The following is a 19519-nucleotide window of genomic DNA, read 5'->3' as shown; positions in this document are numbered from 1 at the left end:
GGAGTGATCATGCCCCTGTACTCAGCCCTGGTGTGATCAGAGCTTGAGTACTGTGTTTAATTCTGGGTGCCACAGTATAAGAGGTCCTGGAGGGTGTCCAGAGAAGATCAATGAGGCTGGCAAGGGGGTAGAAGGATATGTCATATGAAGAGCGGCTGAGGGAACTGGAGTTGTTTAGCCTAGAGAAGCGAAGGCTAAGCGGAGACCTTATTGCTCTCTACAACTACCTGAAAGGAGGTTGCAGCGAGGCTGGTGTTGGTCTCTTCTCCCAAGTAACTAGTGATAGGATGAGAGGAAATGGCCTGAAATTGCTCAATGGGAGAATTAGAATGGATATTAGGAAAAAAATCTTTACTGAAAGAGTGGTCAGGTGTATCCCGCCCTCCCACACTTTAGAAGGTACCCAGCAAGACTCAGCTGGCTCTGGGAATATAAATGAAGCTATTTATTTACAGCTAGCACAATGTACAAGCAGTTATTTACAGTATATACAATTATATACAGAAATATACAACGTAAAAGTAATACAGAAGCACAGCTCCCCTCCCAGAAAACTGAGTCCCCAGGAGGGGCTCTCAACCACCCCTGCACCTTCCCCCTGCCCCTCTCAACCTTACCCCAGTCCTAAGGAGGAAAAGAGGTTCAGCCAAGAGGTTAAGAAGCAAAGGTGAGTGGCAGGTGAGGTTAGGGAGATGTAGCTCAGTCAAAGCCCAGCCCGAGAGTGAAGACAAAAAATGGCGAGAGTGTTATCTAATGTTTTACTTTCTTGTTCCCATACATCTCAGCAAAACTGTGAGGGGAGTAGACATCAGCATTGTTTTCCTTTCACAACCTATGATCTAGTTCTTCTCACCAAAACATTCTACCCTGCTTCAAACTATCACAAATAGGCTGCCCAGGGAGGTGTTCAAGAAGCATGTAGATGTCGCACTTCAGGATGTTTAGTAGTAATGAATTACCGTTAGGCTCAATCTTAAAGGTCTTTTCCCTGCTGGCCCTGTGCCAAAACAACCTGTGGTTCCCACCCCAGGGGGCTGGCAGGTCCAGCCCCCTGCAGGTGTGTGTGGGTTGCTCACTGTAGCTTCCAGCTCAAGGACATTCTCCCATCACAAGTTCTCATGTTTACAGCTCATGTCCTGCTGCGGGAGAATTCTCCCACACACCAGTGTGACAGTTTGGGTGTTACCCACCCTCCCACACTTAAGAACTAGGCTCAGCCAAGCTGTAAATTCGAATGAAGCTCAATATTTACATCTTGGCACAATATGTAATCAAGCATTTACGATATCACAGTATCACAGTATCACAGTATCACCAAGGTTGGAAGAGACCTCACAGATCATCAAGTCCAACCCTTTACCACAGTGCCCAAGGCTAGACCATGGCACCAAGTGCCACATCCAACCTTGCCTTGAACTGCTATATACAGAAATATACAAGTTAAAAAGAGTAATACAGAAACACAACAGCCCTCCCAGGAGCCAGAGTCCCCAGGTGTTGCGGAGGGCAGGAATACGTGGCCGAGTCGAGAATTTATCAAAAATAGATTTTTTTTTATTTTTCTCAAAACCTGCCCCCACAACTATATATACAAAGATTAATTTAGTTTAATAAACAAGTTCAGTTGCATTAGAATTAAATCTACAAGGATACCATCAATAATCTGACTATATTGGGAAGTCAGAAGTTGGAAAAGGACTCAGCTATTAATTAATAGCGGTTTCTTACTAAATTAAGCTAAGCCAAATAACTCACTCAGGCTGACTCGTGTGGTCTGTCTTCCTCCTCCAGCAGCTGCAGGAGTCGTTAAGGGTCGTTAAGGGTCATTAGGCACACAAAGGTGTGCCCAACAGGAAAGCGAATCCTTGGTCTCTCTGCAGTCCAGGCACAGGGGAGTGAGCTCAGGCAGACACATACGTCCAGACACGGGCAAAATCCAAAGCGGGAACCCCAAAGGCGGGAAGACCCCCAATATTTATAACCTTCGCTAGACAAAGGGCAGAGTTACCACACCTTAGGCGCGAAAGCGCACGGCCAATCCCAGCCTGGCTCCAGCACGGGAACTCACGGGGCAGTCGTCGTCCCCTTCACGGGGCACTCCTCTTCCCCTTCACGGCTGCAGGGCAGGCGAGGGGGGGGGAAAACAGGCGGCTTTTCCCCTTTCCCCCCGGAGTCCGGGCAGGAGAGGAATTTAGGGGTACAGGACTCCAGGACACCAGGAGAGGCTCCCAACCACCCTTCCACTTCCTTTCCACCCCTCTACCTTATCCCAGACTTTGCGTTACGTTCAAAGTGAGTTTGGAAGATTGGCTGGGGGGGGGTTAGAAAGCAGGACTAGTTACACAAGCAGTAGGTTAGGGAGAAAAGTGCAGGCAGCCAGTGGCACACAGCATCTGTGTTATCCATGTTTGTGTTCTTGTTTTTATACATCTTAGCAAGTCTATGAGTGTAGTAGACATCACCATTGTTTCCTTTTCACAGCCCATAATCTAATTCTTCTCATCAGCTAGCTTCAAACTAGCATACCCAGGAGGCTGACTTCAGTTTTAGATGTTCCAAGTAAAGAGGGCTTGATTGGCTTGAGAACTTCAGTGGCATCATTTTAGAGATCCTCATGGGTTTAAGGCTTGAGCCCACTATCTTTTCTGAGTAAGAAATTGGACGTAGAGCAGGCAAGGAGATTTACTTGCCAGGGATAAACGGAAATTAATAGATGGGGGGAATTAAGGCAACATTGACTTCTTGTTGTGGGAGGTTGAAGTTTCTGGGCTTGTTCTCTCCTGCAGGTACTTGCTCTTCATGCTCAACTTCTTCACCTCTCAGCTCTGCATTCCCTCCTTTACTCAAATCTGCCCCTGCTTCACTTCTTCCCTTTCTGGGAGCCCTCCTGTGGGAGTTCTGATAGAGGTAGGACCTCTGAGAGCCCTCCAATGAACTGTTGAAGATAATGAACTTACACTTCAGCTGTCCTGGAAATTAAAGGCTGCTATTACACAGAATCACAGAATCACTCTGGTTGGAAAAGATTCTAAGTGCCATCAAGTCCAACTATTTTTCCTTATGTGACAGTTTGGGTATTACCCGCCAACACGCACCTAAGAAAATCACCCAGACTAGACTCAGATAGCTGGAAATTAAGGAATGAAGCTATACTTACAGCTTAGCACAATATATGGGCAGATATACACAAATATATACAGTTATATACAAATTAAAAGTAACACAGAAACACAATACCGCTCCCAGAAACAATCAAAGTCCCCAGAAGGGGTCCTGGCCCAAACCCCCTTCCCCCTTCCTCTTAGAATCATAGAATCAACCAGGTTGGAAAAGACCTCCAAGATCATCCAGTCCAACCTATCACCCAGCCCTATCCAGTCAACTAGATCATGGCACTAAGTGCCTTATCCAGTCTTTTCTTGAAGACCTCCAGGGATGGTGCCTCCACCACCTCCCCGGGCAACCCATTCCAATGGGAAATCACTCTCTCTGTGAAGAACTTGCTCCTAACATCCAGCCTATACCTACCCCAGCACAACTTGAGACTCTGTCCCCTTGTTCTATTGCTGGTTGTCTGGGAGAAGAGGCCACCCCCCACCTGGCTACAATGGACCTTCAGGTAGTTGTAGACAGCAACAAGGTCACCTCTGAGCCTTGTCTTCTCCAGGCTAAACAACTCCAGATCCTCATAGGGTTTGTGTTCCAGGCCTTTCACCAGCTTCGTCGCCCTTCTCTGCACACGCTTGTGATGGTTTGGGCTCTTACCCGCCCCCCCACACTTTTGAATTTGCCCCAGCTAACTCAGACGGCCTCTGAGAATATAAATGAAGCTATTTATTTTACAGCAGCAAATATACAAGCAGCTATTCACAGTATATACAGTTATATACAGAAATATACAAAGGATAAACAATACAGAAGCACAACTCCCCTCCCAGAAACCTGAGTCCCCAGGAGAGGTTCTCAAACCACCCCAACACCTCCCCTTGCCCTCTCAACCTTACCCCAGTTCTCAGGAAGAAGAGAGGTGCAGCCAAGAGGTTAGGGAGCGAGGTCAGTGGGAGCAAGGTTAATGAGATGTGACTAGGTCTGAAGGCAAAGGCAGAATGAAAAGACAAAATGGAGAATGTTTTACTTCTTCTTCCCAGAGTTCTCAGCGTGACTGTGAGAGAAGGAGACACAATTGTTTTTCATTTCACTGCCCATTATCTAGTTCTTTTACCAAAACATCCCAGCTTGCTTCAAACTATCACAACGCTCCAGCACCTCAACATCTCTCTTGAAATTAGGGGCCCAGAACTGGACACAGTACTCAAGGTGTGACCTGACCAGTGTTGAGTACAGGGGAAGAATAACCTCCCTTGTCCTCCTGGCCACACTGTTCCTGATGCAGGCCAGGATGCCATTGGCTCTCTTGGCCACCTGGGCACACTGCTGCCTCATCTTCAGCCTACTATCTATCAGTACCCCCAGGTCCCTTTCTGCCTGGCTGCTCTCCAGTCACTCTGTCCCCAGCCTGTAGCACTGCTTGCGGTTGTTGTGGCCAAAGGGCAGAACCCTGCACTTGGGGTTAATGTCATCCCATTGGCCCCTACCCACCCATCCAGCATGTCTAGGTCCCTCTGCAGGGCTCTCCTACCCTCCAACAGATCAACACCTGTTCCTAGCTTGGTGTCATCTGCAAACTTACTGATGCTGGACTTAATCCCCTTGTCCAGAACCTTAAGAAAGATATTGAACAGGACTGGGCCCAGCACTGATCCTTGGGGAACACCACTAGTGACTGGCTGCCAACGGGATGGGGCACTATTCACCACCACTCTCTGGGCTCTGCCATCCAGCCAGTTCTTGACCCAGCACAGAGTGAATCTGTCCAAGCCATGAGCTGCCAGCTTGGCTAGGAGCTTCTTGTGGCAGACGGTATCAAAGGCTTTGCTGAAGTCCAGGTAGACTACATCCACAGCCTTCCCCACATTCACCAGGCAGGTAATCTGATCATAAAAGGAGATCAGGTTGGTGAGACAGGACCTGCCCTTCCTAAACCCATGCTGGCTGGGCCTGATCCCTTGGCTATCTGTGCTAGTTTGAAGCTAGCTAGAGTGTAGGTGCTATGTGATGGCACTCAAGATGTCCTGTTCCATGACCTTGCCTGGCACTGAGGTCAGGCTGACAGGTCTGTAGTTTTCTGGTTTCTCCTTAAGACCCTTCTTGTGGATGGGTATCACATTGGCCAGCTTCCAGTGTTTGGGGCTCTCTCCAGTGTGTCAGGCCTGTTGATAAATGACGGAGAGTGGCTTGGCCAGCTCATCAGCCAGCTCTCTCAGCACCCGAGGATGGATCCCATCCGGTCCCATGGACTTGTGAGGATCCAAGTGGCTCAGCAGGTCCCTTACTTCTTCCTCATGGGTTAGAGGGGGTCTATACTGGTCCCTGACTTCATCTGCCACCTCAGGAGTCCAGTTGTCCTGGAGACAACCTGTCCCACTATTGAAGATTGAGGCAAAGAAGGTGTTAAGCACCTCTGCCTTTTCCTCATCTGTGCTAGTGTGATGGTTTGGGGGTTACCCCGCCCCTCCCACACTTTGTATTTGCCCCAGCTAACTCAGACGGACCCTGGGAATATAGATGAAGCAATTTATTTACAGCTAGCAGAATTTACAAGCAGCTATTTACAATATATACAGTTATATACAATTATATACAGAAATATACAAAGGATAAACAATACAAAAGCACAACTCCCCTCCCAGAAACCTGAGTCCCCAGGAGGGGCTCTCAAACCACCCCAACACCTCCCCCGGCCCTCTCAACCTTACCCCAGTTCTCAGGAAGAAAAGAGGTGCAGCCAAGAGGTTAGGGAGCAAGGTTAGTAGGAGCAGGGTTAATGAGATGTGTCTCGGTCTAAGGCAAAAGCAAGAGTGAGAGACAAAATGGAGAAAGAGTCTTTCTTCTTCCCAGAGTTCTCAGCGTGACTGTGAGAGAAGGAGACATCAATTGTTTTCATTTCACTGCCCGTTATCTAGTTCTTTTACCGAAACATTCTAGCTTGCTTCAAACTAGCACAGCTAGTTTGAAGCAAGCTAGAATGTTTCGGTAAAAGAACTAGATAACGGGCAGTGAAATGAAAAACAATTGTTTCTCTTTGCTCACAGTCACGCTGAGAACTCTGGGAAGAAGAAGTAAAACATTCTCCATTTTGTCTTTTCATTCTGCCTTTGCCTTCAGACCTAGTCACATCTCATTAACCTTGCTCCCACTAACCTTGCTCCCTAACCTCTTGGCTGCACCTCTCGGCTGCACCTCTCTTCTTCCTGAGAACTGGGGTAAGGTTGAGAGGGCTGGGGGAGGTGTTGGGGTGGTTTGAGAGCCCCTCCTGGGGACTCAGGTTTCTGGGAGGGGAGTTGTGCTTTTGTATTGTTTATCCTTTGTATATTTCTGTATATAACTGTATATACTGTGAATAGCTGCTTGTATATTTGCTGCTGTAAAATAAATAGCTTCATTTATATTCCCAGAGGCCGTCTGAGTTAGCTGGGGCAAATTCAAAAGTGTGGGGGGGCGGGTAAGAGCCCTAACCATCACATTTTTAATTGGCTTTCCAACGTGGGGCTAAATTTACTTGAGTGACTGTTCATGGACTCTGGGAATTAAAATGGAGCTAATAAGGCAGCTATTGTAATTGTGTGCGGCATTATTCTGGTCTGGTTTTGTTTTCTTGGCATTTAGTTGGATAAAGGCTCAAATTGTTGCTTATTTTATTGATTTAGTTTATAAGAAGGCTAAAGCCAAAGTTTCAAGCATGTTCTGGAGCTGGGGTGATTTTATCCTTGGTTATGCTTGTTTTAATGTCTCTGAACACCTTAGCAGTAATATTACAGGAGCTCTTGTCAATAATGTTACAATCAATCGAGGTTCTGCTTTATCTACTGCTCTCATGAGGGTCATCCAGCCCCAAACTGAAATGCCAAGTCCATGCAAGGATTTTTACAGAAAAGAAACCGTGGCGGGATTGCTGTGCATTATCATGGCTCTTATGATTTTAATTTTCATATTAATTTTGGTATTATGTGTGAAAAATTCAAAACCAGCTTCTGTAAGAACTAGGAAAAATTCTGTGTCTCAAAAGCAGTCCCTTTCACAGCAAAAGAAGGGAACACAGTTATCTGCTTCCCCCCTGCCAGCCTCTCCACCCTCCTCTGTAGGTTCTGGGAATTCTGCCAATGTTTCTGGAGGTAATGTAAACAATAATAAGGATAACAAAAACAACGGGCAGAGTTTGGCAGGAGTCCCAGGAGCACAGGCAGGTACCCAAAATCAGAATGTTCCTAGCAACAATGATAACACATCAGGATCGGCAGGCATCCCAGGAGGACAGGCAAATAATCCCACTAATGCTGGTAACACTAGCCCAGTCAGTCCAAATCCTAATGACACCAGCTCAGCCAATTTGATTCCCCAGCCAGCAGACCAGAATCAGAGCCCTGTTAAATCTCAGGCAGATTTGAACTCACAAGCTCCAAGTCAGACCCAAAATAATTCAAACACTCCAGCAGACCCGTCAAAGTCTGTTGCTACTCAGGCCCTTATGGCACCTGCTAAGGCAAAAGCTAAGACAAAATGTGGTTCACAGGAGGATGTAAGAGAGGGGACCTCTGGTGATCAGCAAGAGGAGGAAGAGGAGGTAGTTAGTCTGCAAGACCTCGCAAACGTGCTGAGACACCAATACTCAAATGAGAAGAGCGTTGTGAGGTTGGCTGCCAAGAGAGAGGATGGTTCCAATGAGTTTAAGAGTGCTATGAGGAAGGTTCTGTTAGGCCAGGGACAACCCGATCAACAGGAGGAAGAGGAGGAAGATGATATCCAGGACTCCAATGATCCACTCAGAGAAGTCAGGGAAGTTAGAAAGGAATACTCAAGGGAATCAGGTGAGCCAATCCTAAGCTGGCTAGTGAGATGCCGTGGCATTGGTGCTAATGCTCTGCAGGTAGGAGACAAGTCTGCCAAGCAGCTGGGACCACTCACTAAGGAGAGTGGAGTAGACAAACACCTAGCAAGTCCTCTTGGTAGGGTTAGCTTGTGGACACGCCTCCTGTTGGCTGTGGCTATGAGATATCCTTCCCGAGATGATTTGCCATGGGCTGCCAAGAAGTGGAACACCATTGAGCAGGGAATTAAGCTTCTGAAGGAGTTTGCTGTGAAGGAAGTGCTTTATGGAGATCATGGCACTCATGAGCCTGACGATATTCCTTTGGGAACAGGTCTCATGAAGAAGCTGATTAAGCTTGCTCCTTCATCCTATGCTAACATCTTGGCCAGCAAGTTTCTAGCAAGGAGTGATAATGGAAGGTCTTTCACTGTTGGTGAATTCACTGATCAGCTCAGGCAGATAAAGGACAGCTTGTCACATTCTAGCCTAGTCTCTGCCATACAAACTATGGCCACAGATATTAAAGATACCATGAAAGAACTGAATGAGGATCTTAAAACCTCAATTTCCAATCTGGTAAAGGATACCATTCCTGCATCATCTGAATGGGTGCATGTTCCTGCCATCAGGAACAGACGCCCACCTCCTGCAAGGCAATTCCAGCCCAGGAGGAGACAAATTCCACCCAGACAGCAGCAATCACGTGCGTCACTGTGGATACTTCTGCGTGACACATACGGGGAGAACATGAACAAGTGGGATGGTAAACTTACTTCAGCTCTTTCAAAGAGAGTCAGGGATTTGCAGAGTGGCAGAAACAGAGGCAGCAATGCCAGGAAAGTAGCTGTCACTTCTTCAGCTCCTGAGAGCAAGTTTGCAGATGACACTAAGCTGGGGGCAGAAGTGACTGAGCTGGAGGGCAGAAGGGCTCTGCAGCGGGACCTTGACAGCCTGGACAGATGGGCAGAGGCCAATGGGATGGGGTTCAATAGCTCAAAGTGCAGGGTGCTGCACTTTGGCCACAACAACCCCATGCAGAGATACAGGCTGGGGTCGGAGTGGCTGGAGAGCAGCCAGACAGAGAGGGATCTGGGGGTACTGATTGATACCCGCCTGAACATGAGCCAGCAGTGTGCCCAGGTGGCCAAGAGGGCCAGTGGCATCCTGGCCTGCATCAGGAATGGTGTGGTCAGCAGGAGCAGGGAGGTCATTCTGCCCCTGTACTCTGCACTGGTCAGACCACACCTCGAGTACTGCGTTCAGTTCTGGGCCCCCCAGTTTAGGAGGGACATCGAAATGCTTGAGCGTGTCCAGAGAAGGGCGACGAGGCTGGTGAGAGACCTCGAGCACAAGCCCTACGAGGAGAGGCTGAGGGAGCTGGGGTTGTTTAGCCTGGAGAAGAGGAGGCTCAGGGGTGACCTTATTGCTGTCTACAACTACCTGAAGGGTGGTTGTGGCCAGGAGGAGGTTGCTCTCTTCTCTCAGGTGGCCAGCTCCAGAACAAGGGGACACAGCCTCAGGCTGCGCCAGGGGAAATTTCGGCTCGAGGTGAGGAGAAAGTTCTTCACTGAGAGAGTCATTGGGCACTGGAATGGGCTGCCTGGGGAGGTGGTGGAGTCGTCGTCCCTGAGGCAGTTCAAGGCAAGGTTGGATGTGGCACTTGGTGCCATGGTCTAGCCTTGGGCACTGTGGTAAAGGGTTGGACTTGATGATCTGTGAGGTCTCTTCCAACCTTGGTGATACTGTGATACTGTGATACTGAGTAACTGCAATTGTTCCAACAGTTGCAATTCCTCTAACAATACCAATCACTGTATACACCCTACATGCCATGTTCATCATTAGGGGTGCCCTGCCTCCAGCCAGGAGGAGGAAAGGGATAGTGTAGAGAACCGAATCTATTGGAATGTATTCATTAGGTGGCCCGGCAGTTCAAAAGTTCGGAAATACAGGGCTTTAGTTGACACAGGTGCTCAGTGTACTTTGTTGCCATCAAATTGTAGAGGGACAGAGTGCATATCTATTTTTGGAATCACTGGTGGATCTCAAGAGTTAACTAAGATACAGGCTGAGATCAGTTTAACTGGTAAAGAGTGGAAGACACATACTATTGTAACTGGTCCTGATGCGCCTTGCATTTTGGGAATTGACTTTTTGAGACAAGGTCGTTTCAAAGATCCTAAGGATCACAAATGGGCTTCTGGAATAGCATCTGTAGAGATTGAGGAGGATAAATTGAAATTGTCTATTAGACCTGAACTTTCTGATGAATCTCCAGTTGTGGGACATCATGACATTGAGGATCTGGAAGTGCCAATTGCTAGTCAAACTGTTCATCACAAGCAGTACAGAACTAACCGTGACTCTTTTTTGTCCATTCATCAGCTGATTTGTCAACTGGAGAGTCAGGCTGTCATCGAGAAAGCTCATTCACCTTTCAACAGTCCCATCTGGCCCGTGTGCAAAGCAAATGGTGACTGGAGACTCACAGTGGACTTTCGTGCCCTCAACGAGGTGACACCACCCATGAGTGCAGCTGTGCCGGACATGCTGGAGCTGCAGTATGAGCTGGAATCGAAGGAGGCTAAATGGTATGCAACCGTAGACATTGCTAATGATTTCTTCTCTATTGCCATAGCAAAGGAGTGCAGGCCTCAGTTTGCATTCACCTGGAGAGTAATCCAGTACCAGTTCAACCGTTTGCCTCAGGGGTGAAAACACAGCTCAACCATCTGTCATTCAGTCATCCACAATGCACTGGAGAAAGGTAAAGCTCCAGAGCACATCCAGTACATCGACGACATCATTGTGTGGGGCCAAACTGCTGAGGAAGTCTTCGAGAAAGGTAACAAAATCATTGACATTCTGTTGCAAGCAGGTTTTGCCTTTAAGAGAGACAAGGTCAAAGGACCTGCCAAGGAAATTCAGTTTCTGGGAGTGCGGTGGCAGGATGGTCGCCGTTACATTCCTCAGGATGTGATTAACAAAGTCTCTACCATGGCAGTTCCCACCAGTAAGAAGGACACACTTTCTTTTCTTGGTGTGGTGGGATTTTGGAGACTACACATTCCTGGTTTCAGTCTGTGAGAGTCTGATCCTCTCTCTTGTTAATCAACAAAGATAAAGATTGCATCGTCCCTCCTTAATCAACAAAGATTGTATCATCTCTCCTTAATCTTGTTACTTCTGGGACTCAGACTGGGTGCTTGGCCCAAAAGCTCAGAGATGCAAATCAACAGACAATAACTTTGAAACTCCTAGACCTCACCCTGGCTGGACTGCCCAGGAAGCCTCCATCTTATCTCAGCTGCCCCCAAGGGATGTGTACGCAGGGTGTGGACAGGTGTAGCCAAGAGAGGGCGGAGGCCCTCCCCCCGGCGACGCCGGACCCCTGCAAATGTGTGAGAATGCACAGGAAGATGCCCTGGGGGGGCTGCAGCTGGACACTGAGCAGAAAACTGTATAAAAAGGCAGGAGAAATGCCTGCCAAAGTGTGTGGTATCCCCACCAGTGGTATTCCCACCGCACCACCCGCGTGGCATCACCAGCAGACAGAGTGTGGCATTCCCATCGGACCACCGGACCACCGAGGGCAGACCATCACCAGACCACCAGAGCTGCACACCGCCTGAAGAACCTCTGACAAACTCCCCAGAAGATCATCCCTGGGCCACGCACCCGTTTCTCTCTCACTCCTTCATCTGCGACTGAGGGTAATATGCTCACAGCCCCTTTTCCCTTCCCTGCTCCTTCTTCTCTTCTCCGTCGATCTCTTTATCTTTCTCTCTCCCCCTTCTCCCCTCTCTCCCTCTGTCTTGCCCAACCTTATCCTTTAATAAACAGTTTCATGGTGATATCTGGTCTCGTTTGCACCTTAATTTCACAACACGGAATCCATAAGAACTGGTCTAGCTCCTCTGGACAGAGATACTGTTAATCTCTGCTCCTCCGGACCTTGACATTTTTTGGCGTCACGGACAGGACTCTCTGCTCCTCCGGACCTTGACACAGTCAGATTGTCAAACCTCTGCATGATGTGACTCGTAAGAGAAACAATTTCGAGTGGGGACTTGAACAACAAGCGGCCTTTGATCAAATCAAACGAGAAATAGTCCATGCAGTGGGCTTGGGACCTGTGAGATCTGGTCCGGACATTAAGAACATTCTGTACACAGCTGCCAGTGACAATGGTCCAACTTGGAGTCTTTGGCAGAGCGCTCAAAATGAGACACGTGGTCGTCCACTTGGTTTCTGGGGACATTGTTACAGAGGTTCAGAAACAAATTATACCGCAACAGAGAAAGAGATTCTAGCAGCCTATGAAGGAGTGAAATCAGCTTCTGAAGTGATTGGAACTGAGTCACAATTGCTTTTAGCTCCTAGAATGCCAGTTCTTAACTGGATGTTCAAGGGCAAAGTTTCAGCACCACATCATGCCACAGATGCAACCTGGTCTAAATGGATGGCTTTGATAACCCAACGAGCACGAATGGGGAATCTTGACCGACCTGGTCTGGTGGAGGTGATCACCAACTGGCCGGAAGGCACAGACTGTTCCAAACCTCCGGAGGAGAAAATAACTCGTGCTGAGGAAGCTCTTCCCTATGGTGATCTCTCTGATCAGGAAAAGAACTATGCTTTGTTCACAGATGGTTCCTGTCGTCTTGTTGGGAACAAGCGAATATGGAAGTCAGCGGTTTGGAGTCCAACCAGGAGAGTTACCGAAGCGAGAGATGGTGAAGGAGAATCCAGTCAGTTCGCTGAAGTAAAAGCTGTTCAACTTGCTCTTGATGTGGCTGAACGTGAGAATTGGCCTATCCTTTACCTCTACACCGACTCGTGGATGGTAGCCAATGCTCTAAGGGGTTGGCTAAAGGACTGGAAGAAGCATGGTTGGCAGAGGAAAGGAAAGCCTATTTGGTGTGCTGATCTATGGCAGGACATTGATGCACGGCTGGGGAGAACTCCAGTGAAGGTGCGGCACGTAGATGCACACATGCCTAAGAGCAGAGCTACTGAGGAATGTTGGAGGTCGGAGACCGGTGCGGCGAGAGATCGGGGCACTGAGAGTCGACTCTGTGGCTTCTGCGCAGCAGTGCAATTTATTAGGGCGATACAGCGACCTTTATAGCCCCCAAAGGGGGTGTAGACAACTGACTTAGTTCAAGATTGGTACAAGTGGAGGGTACAGATTGGCTCCAGGTTAAGTGTAAGGCAGAGATAGGTTAACTTACAGTAAACACCTTAAGGATCCCACCCAGGGGGGGTGGTCAGAGTCAGCCCCCTGGGCCGTGCCCACCTCAGAGGCGGGCAGATTCCACCCCCTGACAGCTGTGCGTGGGTTGCTCATAGTCACAGGCTCAGGCCCCTGGGAGCCTCAAGGCTCCAAGGACACTTCTCATCACAGGGTCTGATGTTTACCTTTCATGCTCCGCTGCAGGAGGAAGCTTCCCACAGAGGAACATAAACATAACCAGAAGGCAGACCAAGCTGCTAAGATTGCTCAAGTTGATACGAACTCTGATCTTGACATCGACCTAGATTGGAAACACCGAGGTGAACTGTTTCTAGCTCGGTGGGCTCATGACTCATCTGGACATCAAGGCAGAGATGGAACATACTGATGGGCTCACGATAGGTCAATTGACTTGTCCATGGACGCTATCACCCAAGTCATCTATTACTGTGACATTTCTGCTGCTATTAAGCAAGCTAAGCGAATCAAGCCCTTATGGTATGGTGAGAGATGGTCAAAGTACAAGTATGGTGAAGCCTGGCAGATTGACTATATCACTTTACCTCGATCTCGATCTGGCAAGCAATATGTGCTGACGATGGTAGAGGCCAGCACTGGATGGTTACAAACCTATCCAGTTCCACATGCAACTGCACGCAACACCATTCTTGGTTTTGGAGAGACAGATCATGTGGAGACATGGAACTCCAGAGAGAATCGAGTCAGACAATGACACTCATTTTAAACATAATCTTGTGAAAAACTGGGCCAAAGAGCATGGTATTGAATGGATTTATCACACACCCTACTATGCACCAGCTTCAGGGAAGATTGAGCGTTACAACGGTTTGCTGAAAACCACCCTAAAAGCCATGGGGGGTGGAACTCTGAAAAACTGGGACAAACATTTAGCACAAGCTACCTGGTTGGTAAATAGTAGAGGTTCAGTAAATAGAGAAGGACCTGAACAATCAGATTTGGTCCAAACAGTAGACGGTGATAAAGTTCCTGTTGTACGTGAAAAGAATCTGTTAGGGAAAACTGTTTGGGTATTTTCTCCTTTGGGTGAAGGGAAACCTGTCCGGGGGGTGGTTTCTGCTGAAGGTCATGGTCATACCTTCTGAATAATGCAGGAGAATGGTGAAATCCAGTGTATACCACAGAGAAATCTAACCTTAGCTGAGAGAGTTTAAATTCAGAGTGTATAATACAAGCTGTTAGGAGTTTTCTGTTCTAGGAACCATCGGCGTCCAACACTGAGAGAAATCTACAGTACATGTGCGCGAACCCAACGTCACCTGGGAGTCCCTGTTCTGAGCTTTTGAATCACCTACATCTGATTGAAGTGTGAACTGAACTTGTATATATTGTTTTAGTGTAAATATTGGTTTAGAATTAGATCAGATAATTCTCAGCGATACTCTGAGTGAAGTAGACAAGGGGTGGATTGTGCTAGTTTGAAGCAAGCTAGAATGTTTTGGTGAAAGAACTCGATAATGGGCAGTGAAATGAAAAACAATTGTGTCTCTTCGCTCACAGTCACGCTGAGAGTTCTGGGAAGAAGAAGTAAAACATTCTCCATTTTGTCTTTTCATTCTGCCTTTGCCTTCAGACCTAGTCACATGTAATTAACCTTGCTCCCACTAACCTTGCTCCTTTGTATTTTTCTGTATATAACTGTATATATTGTAAATAGCTGCTTGTATATTTGCTGCTGTAAAATAAATAGCTTCATTTATATTCCCAGAGGCCGTCTGAGTTAGCTGGGGCAAATTCAAAAGTGTGGGGGGGCGGGTAAGAGCCCAAACCATCACAAGCGTGTGCAGAGAAGGGCGGCAAAGCTGGTGAAAGGCCTGGAACACAAACCCTATGAGGATCTGGAGTTGTTTAGCCTGGAGAAGAGGAGGCTCAGGGGTGATCTTATTACTGTCTACAACTACCTGAAGGGGCATTGTAGCCAGGTGGGGGGTGGCCTCTTCTCCCAGGTAACCAGCAATAGAACAAGGGGACACAGTCTCAAGTTGTGCCAGGGTAGGTATAGGCTGGATATTGGGAAGAAGTTCTTCACAGAGAGAGTGATTTCCCATTGGAATGGGCTGCCCAGGGAGGTGGTGGAGGCACCGTCCCTGGGGGTCTTCAAGAAAAGACTGGATGAGGCACTTCGTGCCATGATCTAGTTTATTAGATAGGGTTGGGTGATAGGTTGGACTGGATGATCTTGGAGGTCTCTTCCAACCTGGTTGATTCTATGATTCTATTCTATGATTCCCTTCTCTATCTAATAAGGACTGGAGGTTGTCCTTGGCCCTTCTCTTGCCATTCATATATTTATAGAAACATTTTTTATTCTCCTTAACAGCTGTGGCTGGCCTAAGTTCTAAATAGGCTTTTGCCTCTCTGATTTTTTTTCTACAAGACCTAGCAACTTATATGTAGATAAGATGGGCACTTCACACACACACACTGCTCAACTGTCACTTTGGACTGTGCCATCTTTCTGGCGGTCTGCTCTCTGTGGCTGATTCTGCATATAACTCTCTAATCCACCTAACCCCTTTTTCCTCTAACCTCCCTGTCATCTTTTTTTGACATCTCACCCCAGATCTCCAGATTTGTGACGTGAGATATACATGGGTTGATCTGGTTATTTCTGAAGGGAGGGAGATAAGCATTATTTAAACCTTGCGATAACAGGAATCAAATGGACAGTTCTCAGCAAATCAATTAATTTTATCCATAAGCCTACACAGATCCTTCTCTCACTTGTGTTTCATTTGATCTTAGATCACACCTGTCAGCAACAGGTTGCTGTATCAGTACAGTTATGTGTATGAGCCTTTGCTTCTTTACATAAAAATAACTGAAGTATGCAAAAAAAAAAAAAAGCCCAGCAGTGTTTCTGGGATAACCATGACTGTGTCTGTCAGAAAAAGGCATCCATGCTTTTCTCACTGTCTAATAGCAAATGAGGGGTTGATGGGCTAAGACAGTCCAAGAAATGTTGCTTAAAAATGCTTGTGGTTGTCTGTATCAGAGGTCTGTTTGGAAAATAATAGGTAGAATTTGTTACTGCTTTCTCTAATGTGGCTCACAGGGATAAATCAGCTGCTTCTGGTTTCACCCAATGGGTTCTGGGAGCTCTCAATCAGCTTAAAATAGATGCTTTTTCCTGTGGCTTCCTAAACTCAGGTGTCTTGCTAAATTTGCCTGTGTTTCCTTTAAACAGGTTGCAAAATAAAAGCACTAAGGGCCAAGACAAATACTTACATTAAGACCCCTATACGTGGAGAAGAGCCCATATTTGTCATTACTGGATGGAAAGAGGACGTAGCCATGGCCAAAAGGGAAATTCTCTCAGCTGCTGAACACTTCTCCATGATCAGAGCATCACGCAACAGGAACAGTTCTGCCCTGGGAGGTTTGTCGTGTACCCCTAACCTGCCAGGGCAAACAACAGTCCAAGTCAGGGTGCCTTACTGTGTAGTTGGGCTTGTGGTGGGACCAAAAGGAGCTATTGTCAAAAGAATTCAGCAGCAGACCCATACCTACATAGTCACTCCCAGCAGGGACAAGGAGCCAGTCTTTGAAGTGCCGGGAATGCCTGAAAACATTGACCGTGCATGTGAGGAGATTGAGATGCACTTAGCCATGCGCACTGGGAACTACATTGAGCTCAATGAGGAGAACGACTTCCATTAGAACAGGACAGATGTCAGCTTTGAAGGAGGCATTCTCAGCTCTGCCTGGCTTGCTTCTAATCCTGTCCCTCCTAACCACACCAGAATGATTTCCAGTTATCAGAATGACAGCTCCAGCTCCTTGGGAAGTGGCTCTACGGATTCCTGTTTTGGAAGCAATAGATTGACTGACTTCAGCCCAACAAGCCCATTCAGCACAGGCAACTTTTGGTTTGGAGAAATGTTGCCTTCAGTGAGCACAGATGACATTGTGGCTGACTCTGTCACATATGACTCCTTGCCAATGCCTTCCCAAACCATTTGGACCCCTTTTGAACCTGTAAACCCCCTCTCTGGCTTCAATAGTGACCCTGTTAGTAAAGCCAAGCCTCAGCACCAATGGAGCCAAGCATCTACTCCTTGTGTGTCACCCACTTTTCTGGAAAACCTGGATCATTCACTGGCCAGGAGAGTGAGAAGCGACCCATCTAGCACTGCCCACCAAGCTGGCCTTCCCATCTACATCCCTGCTTTATCCAATGGTACCAACAGCTATTCCTCTTCCAATGGTGGCTCGACCTCCAGCTCCCCCTCGGAGTTGAGGCAGAAGCATGACTGTGTCATCTGCTTTGAGAGTGAAGTAATCACTGCTCTGGTTCCCTGTGGCCACAATCTCTTCTGCATGGAGTGTGCCAACAAAATCTGTGAGAAAGAAATACCAGCATGTCCCATTTGCCAGATAGCTGTTACTCAGGTGATCCAAATTCACTCTTAAACATATATATGATTTTATTATATAATAGAGTTTTTAAAACTCTTAAGGGCATGGAGGGGATGTAACAATACCCTCTAGTAAACTTCCTAATGAATTCTTGACTGTTGTGCTTTCTTGGGATTAGGTTGCTATGATAGTGCTAAACCAAGATGGCCTCTGTCTGGTCCGGTGTAAGTGGATGGAATCTTCAGCAGAACTGCATCTGCTACCATGTCATGGCACAGCGGGAGAAGTTTTCATTTATGACACAACAAGGAAAAATACCAACAAGCAACAAACTTTACAAGTTGTTTTAAAGGATCTCTGTGAAGTGTTCAACTTCTGTGCCCTGGCTGCACTTCAGCCTTGTTGCCTGCTCTTGCCCTGGAAGGGTTTGTGGCATTATCAATACTACATCAAATGACACTTCCAACACTGCCTTTTTTACACTGCCATTTTTGAAATGAAATAAAACAACAGGTTTGGGGAAATATGGTTTTGTTGTATGTGATGACTTATACCTAATGTATCAGTGTTTAAATATTTTTTAATTAAAATAGATGATGTCGAGATGAGGCACCTGATTCCAGTCCCCCTGCTGTGGGCAGGGATATCTCCTACTGGAGAAGGTTGCTTAAACCCTCATGTAGCCCGATCTTAAGTACTTCCAGGAATGAGGCATCCACAACTTCTCTGGGCAACCGGTTCCAGTGTCTCACCACCCTTGTAGTAAAGAATGTCTTCCTAAGGTCCAATCTAAACCTACCCTGGTCTAGTTTGAAACCATTGCCTCTTGTCCTATTACCATATGCCCTTATAAAAAGTCCCTCTCCAGCTTTCCTGTAAGCCCCTTCAGGTACTGGAAGGCTGCTGTAAGGTCTCCCTGGAGCCTTTTCTTCTTGAGGATGAACAGACTTTGGAAAACAGACCCTATTTCATCTAAATTTGTCTTGCACATAGAGAAGTAAAGATTTTGTTGTTTTAGTAAGGAGAAGGGAAAAAAAAACAAAGCAGGAGTTGTGGTCTTTGTGCCAGTGACCCTGCAGTCAGTTTGTCATTTCCACTCATAAGGAGAAATAAAAGTCTGCCATTCAACATTCTGGCATTTCAATCTGTCAATGCTTCTAGCTTTTATTTGTTCCTCAGTCCATTCCTAAATCTGTGCTGGTGTATAATAAGCCAACAACCCACCACGACACACACACAAAAAGTCACAAAGTGGCATCCTGGTGACAATTTTTTTTCCCCCTCAGCAGGATGACAAAAGAAATTTCTGCCTTTATTGAACTGGTAACTACACAAAGTTTATTTTTTTATTTCTACTTGCAAGAGTTACATTTCATATAAAAAAATTTACAGGTGATGTTTTTTTTATTTTCTGATTCTTAGTGTCAGTAGTTGCCTTGAGGGCTTGTTATGATGTACTGCAGACCTTTAATGCTCTTAACTGCTTGTAGAGTAGTTCCATGTCGGTATTGAAACCTAATCTCTAGCTGTGAGCGTGTAGATAGGAACAAACGTGCACTGAGCATGTGTTTTATTATTTACACAGTATCACAGTATCATCAGGGTTGGAAGAGACTGTTGCAGAGGGCAGAAATACGTGGCCGAGTCGAAAATTTATCAAAAATAGATATTTTTTTATTTTTACAAAACCCGCCCCCACAACTATATATACAAAGATTAATTTCGTTTGATAAACAGGTTAAGTTGCATGAGAATTCTACAAGGATACCATTAATAATCTGACTATATATATTTGGAAGTCAGTTTTTGGAAAAGGACTCAGCTATTAATTAATAGCGGTTTCTTACTAAATTAAGCTAAGCCAAATAACTCACTCAGGCTGGCTCGTGCGGTCTGTCTTCCTCCTCCAGCGGCTGCAGGAGTCGTTAAGGGTCGTTAAGGGTCGTTAGGCAGACAAA

General features: G+C 46.7%; 1 protein-coding gene across 1 annotated transcript in view; it reads left to right on the top strand.

Annotated features, from left to right (window-relative positions):
- Positions 1 to 17615, top strand: part of LOC135192842 (RNA-binding E3 ubiquitin-protein ligase MEX3C-like) — a 62650-nt gene extending 45035 nt beyond the window's left edge. Inside the window, 1 exon segment of the mRNA XM_064176225.1 lies at positions 16390 to 17615. Coding sequence (XP_064032295.1) covers positions 16390 to 17615 — 1226 coding nt within the window.
- Positions 17616 to 19519: the final 1904 nt, after the last annotated feature.

This window comes from Pogoniulus pusillus, chromosome W (genome assembly GCF_015220805.1).
Source record: "Pogoniulus pusillus isolate bPogPus1 chromosome W, bPogPus1.pri, whole genome shotgun sequence".
NCBI lineage: Eukaryota > Metazoa > Chordata > Aves > Piciformes > Lybiidae > Pogoniulus > Pogoniulus pusillus.
Note: the sequence above shows the minus strand (reverse complement) of the source record. Positions and strands in the feature narration are given on the sequence as shown.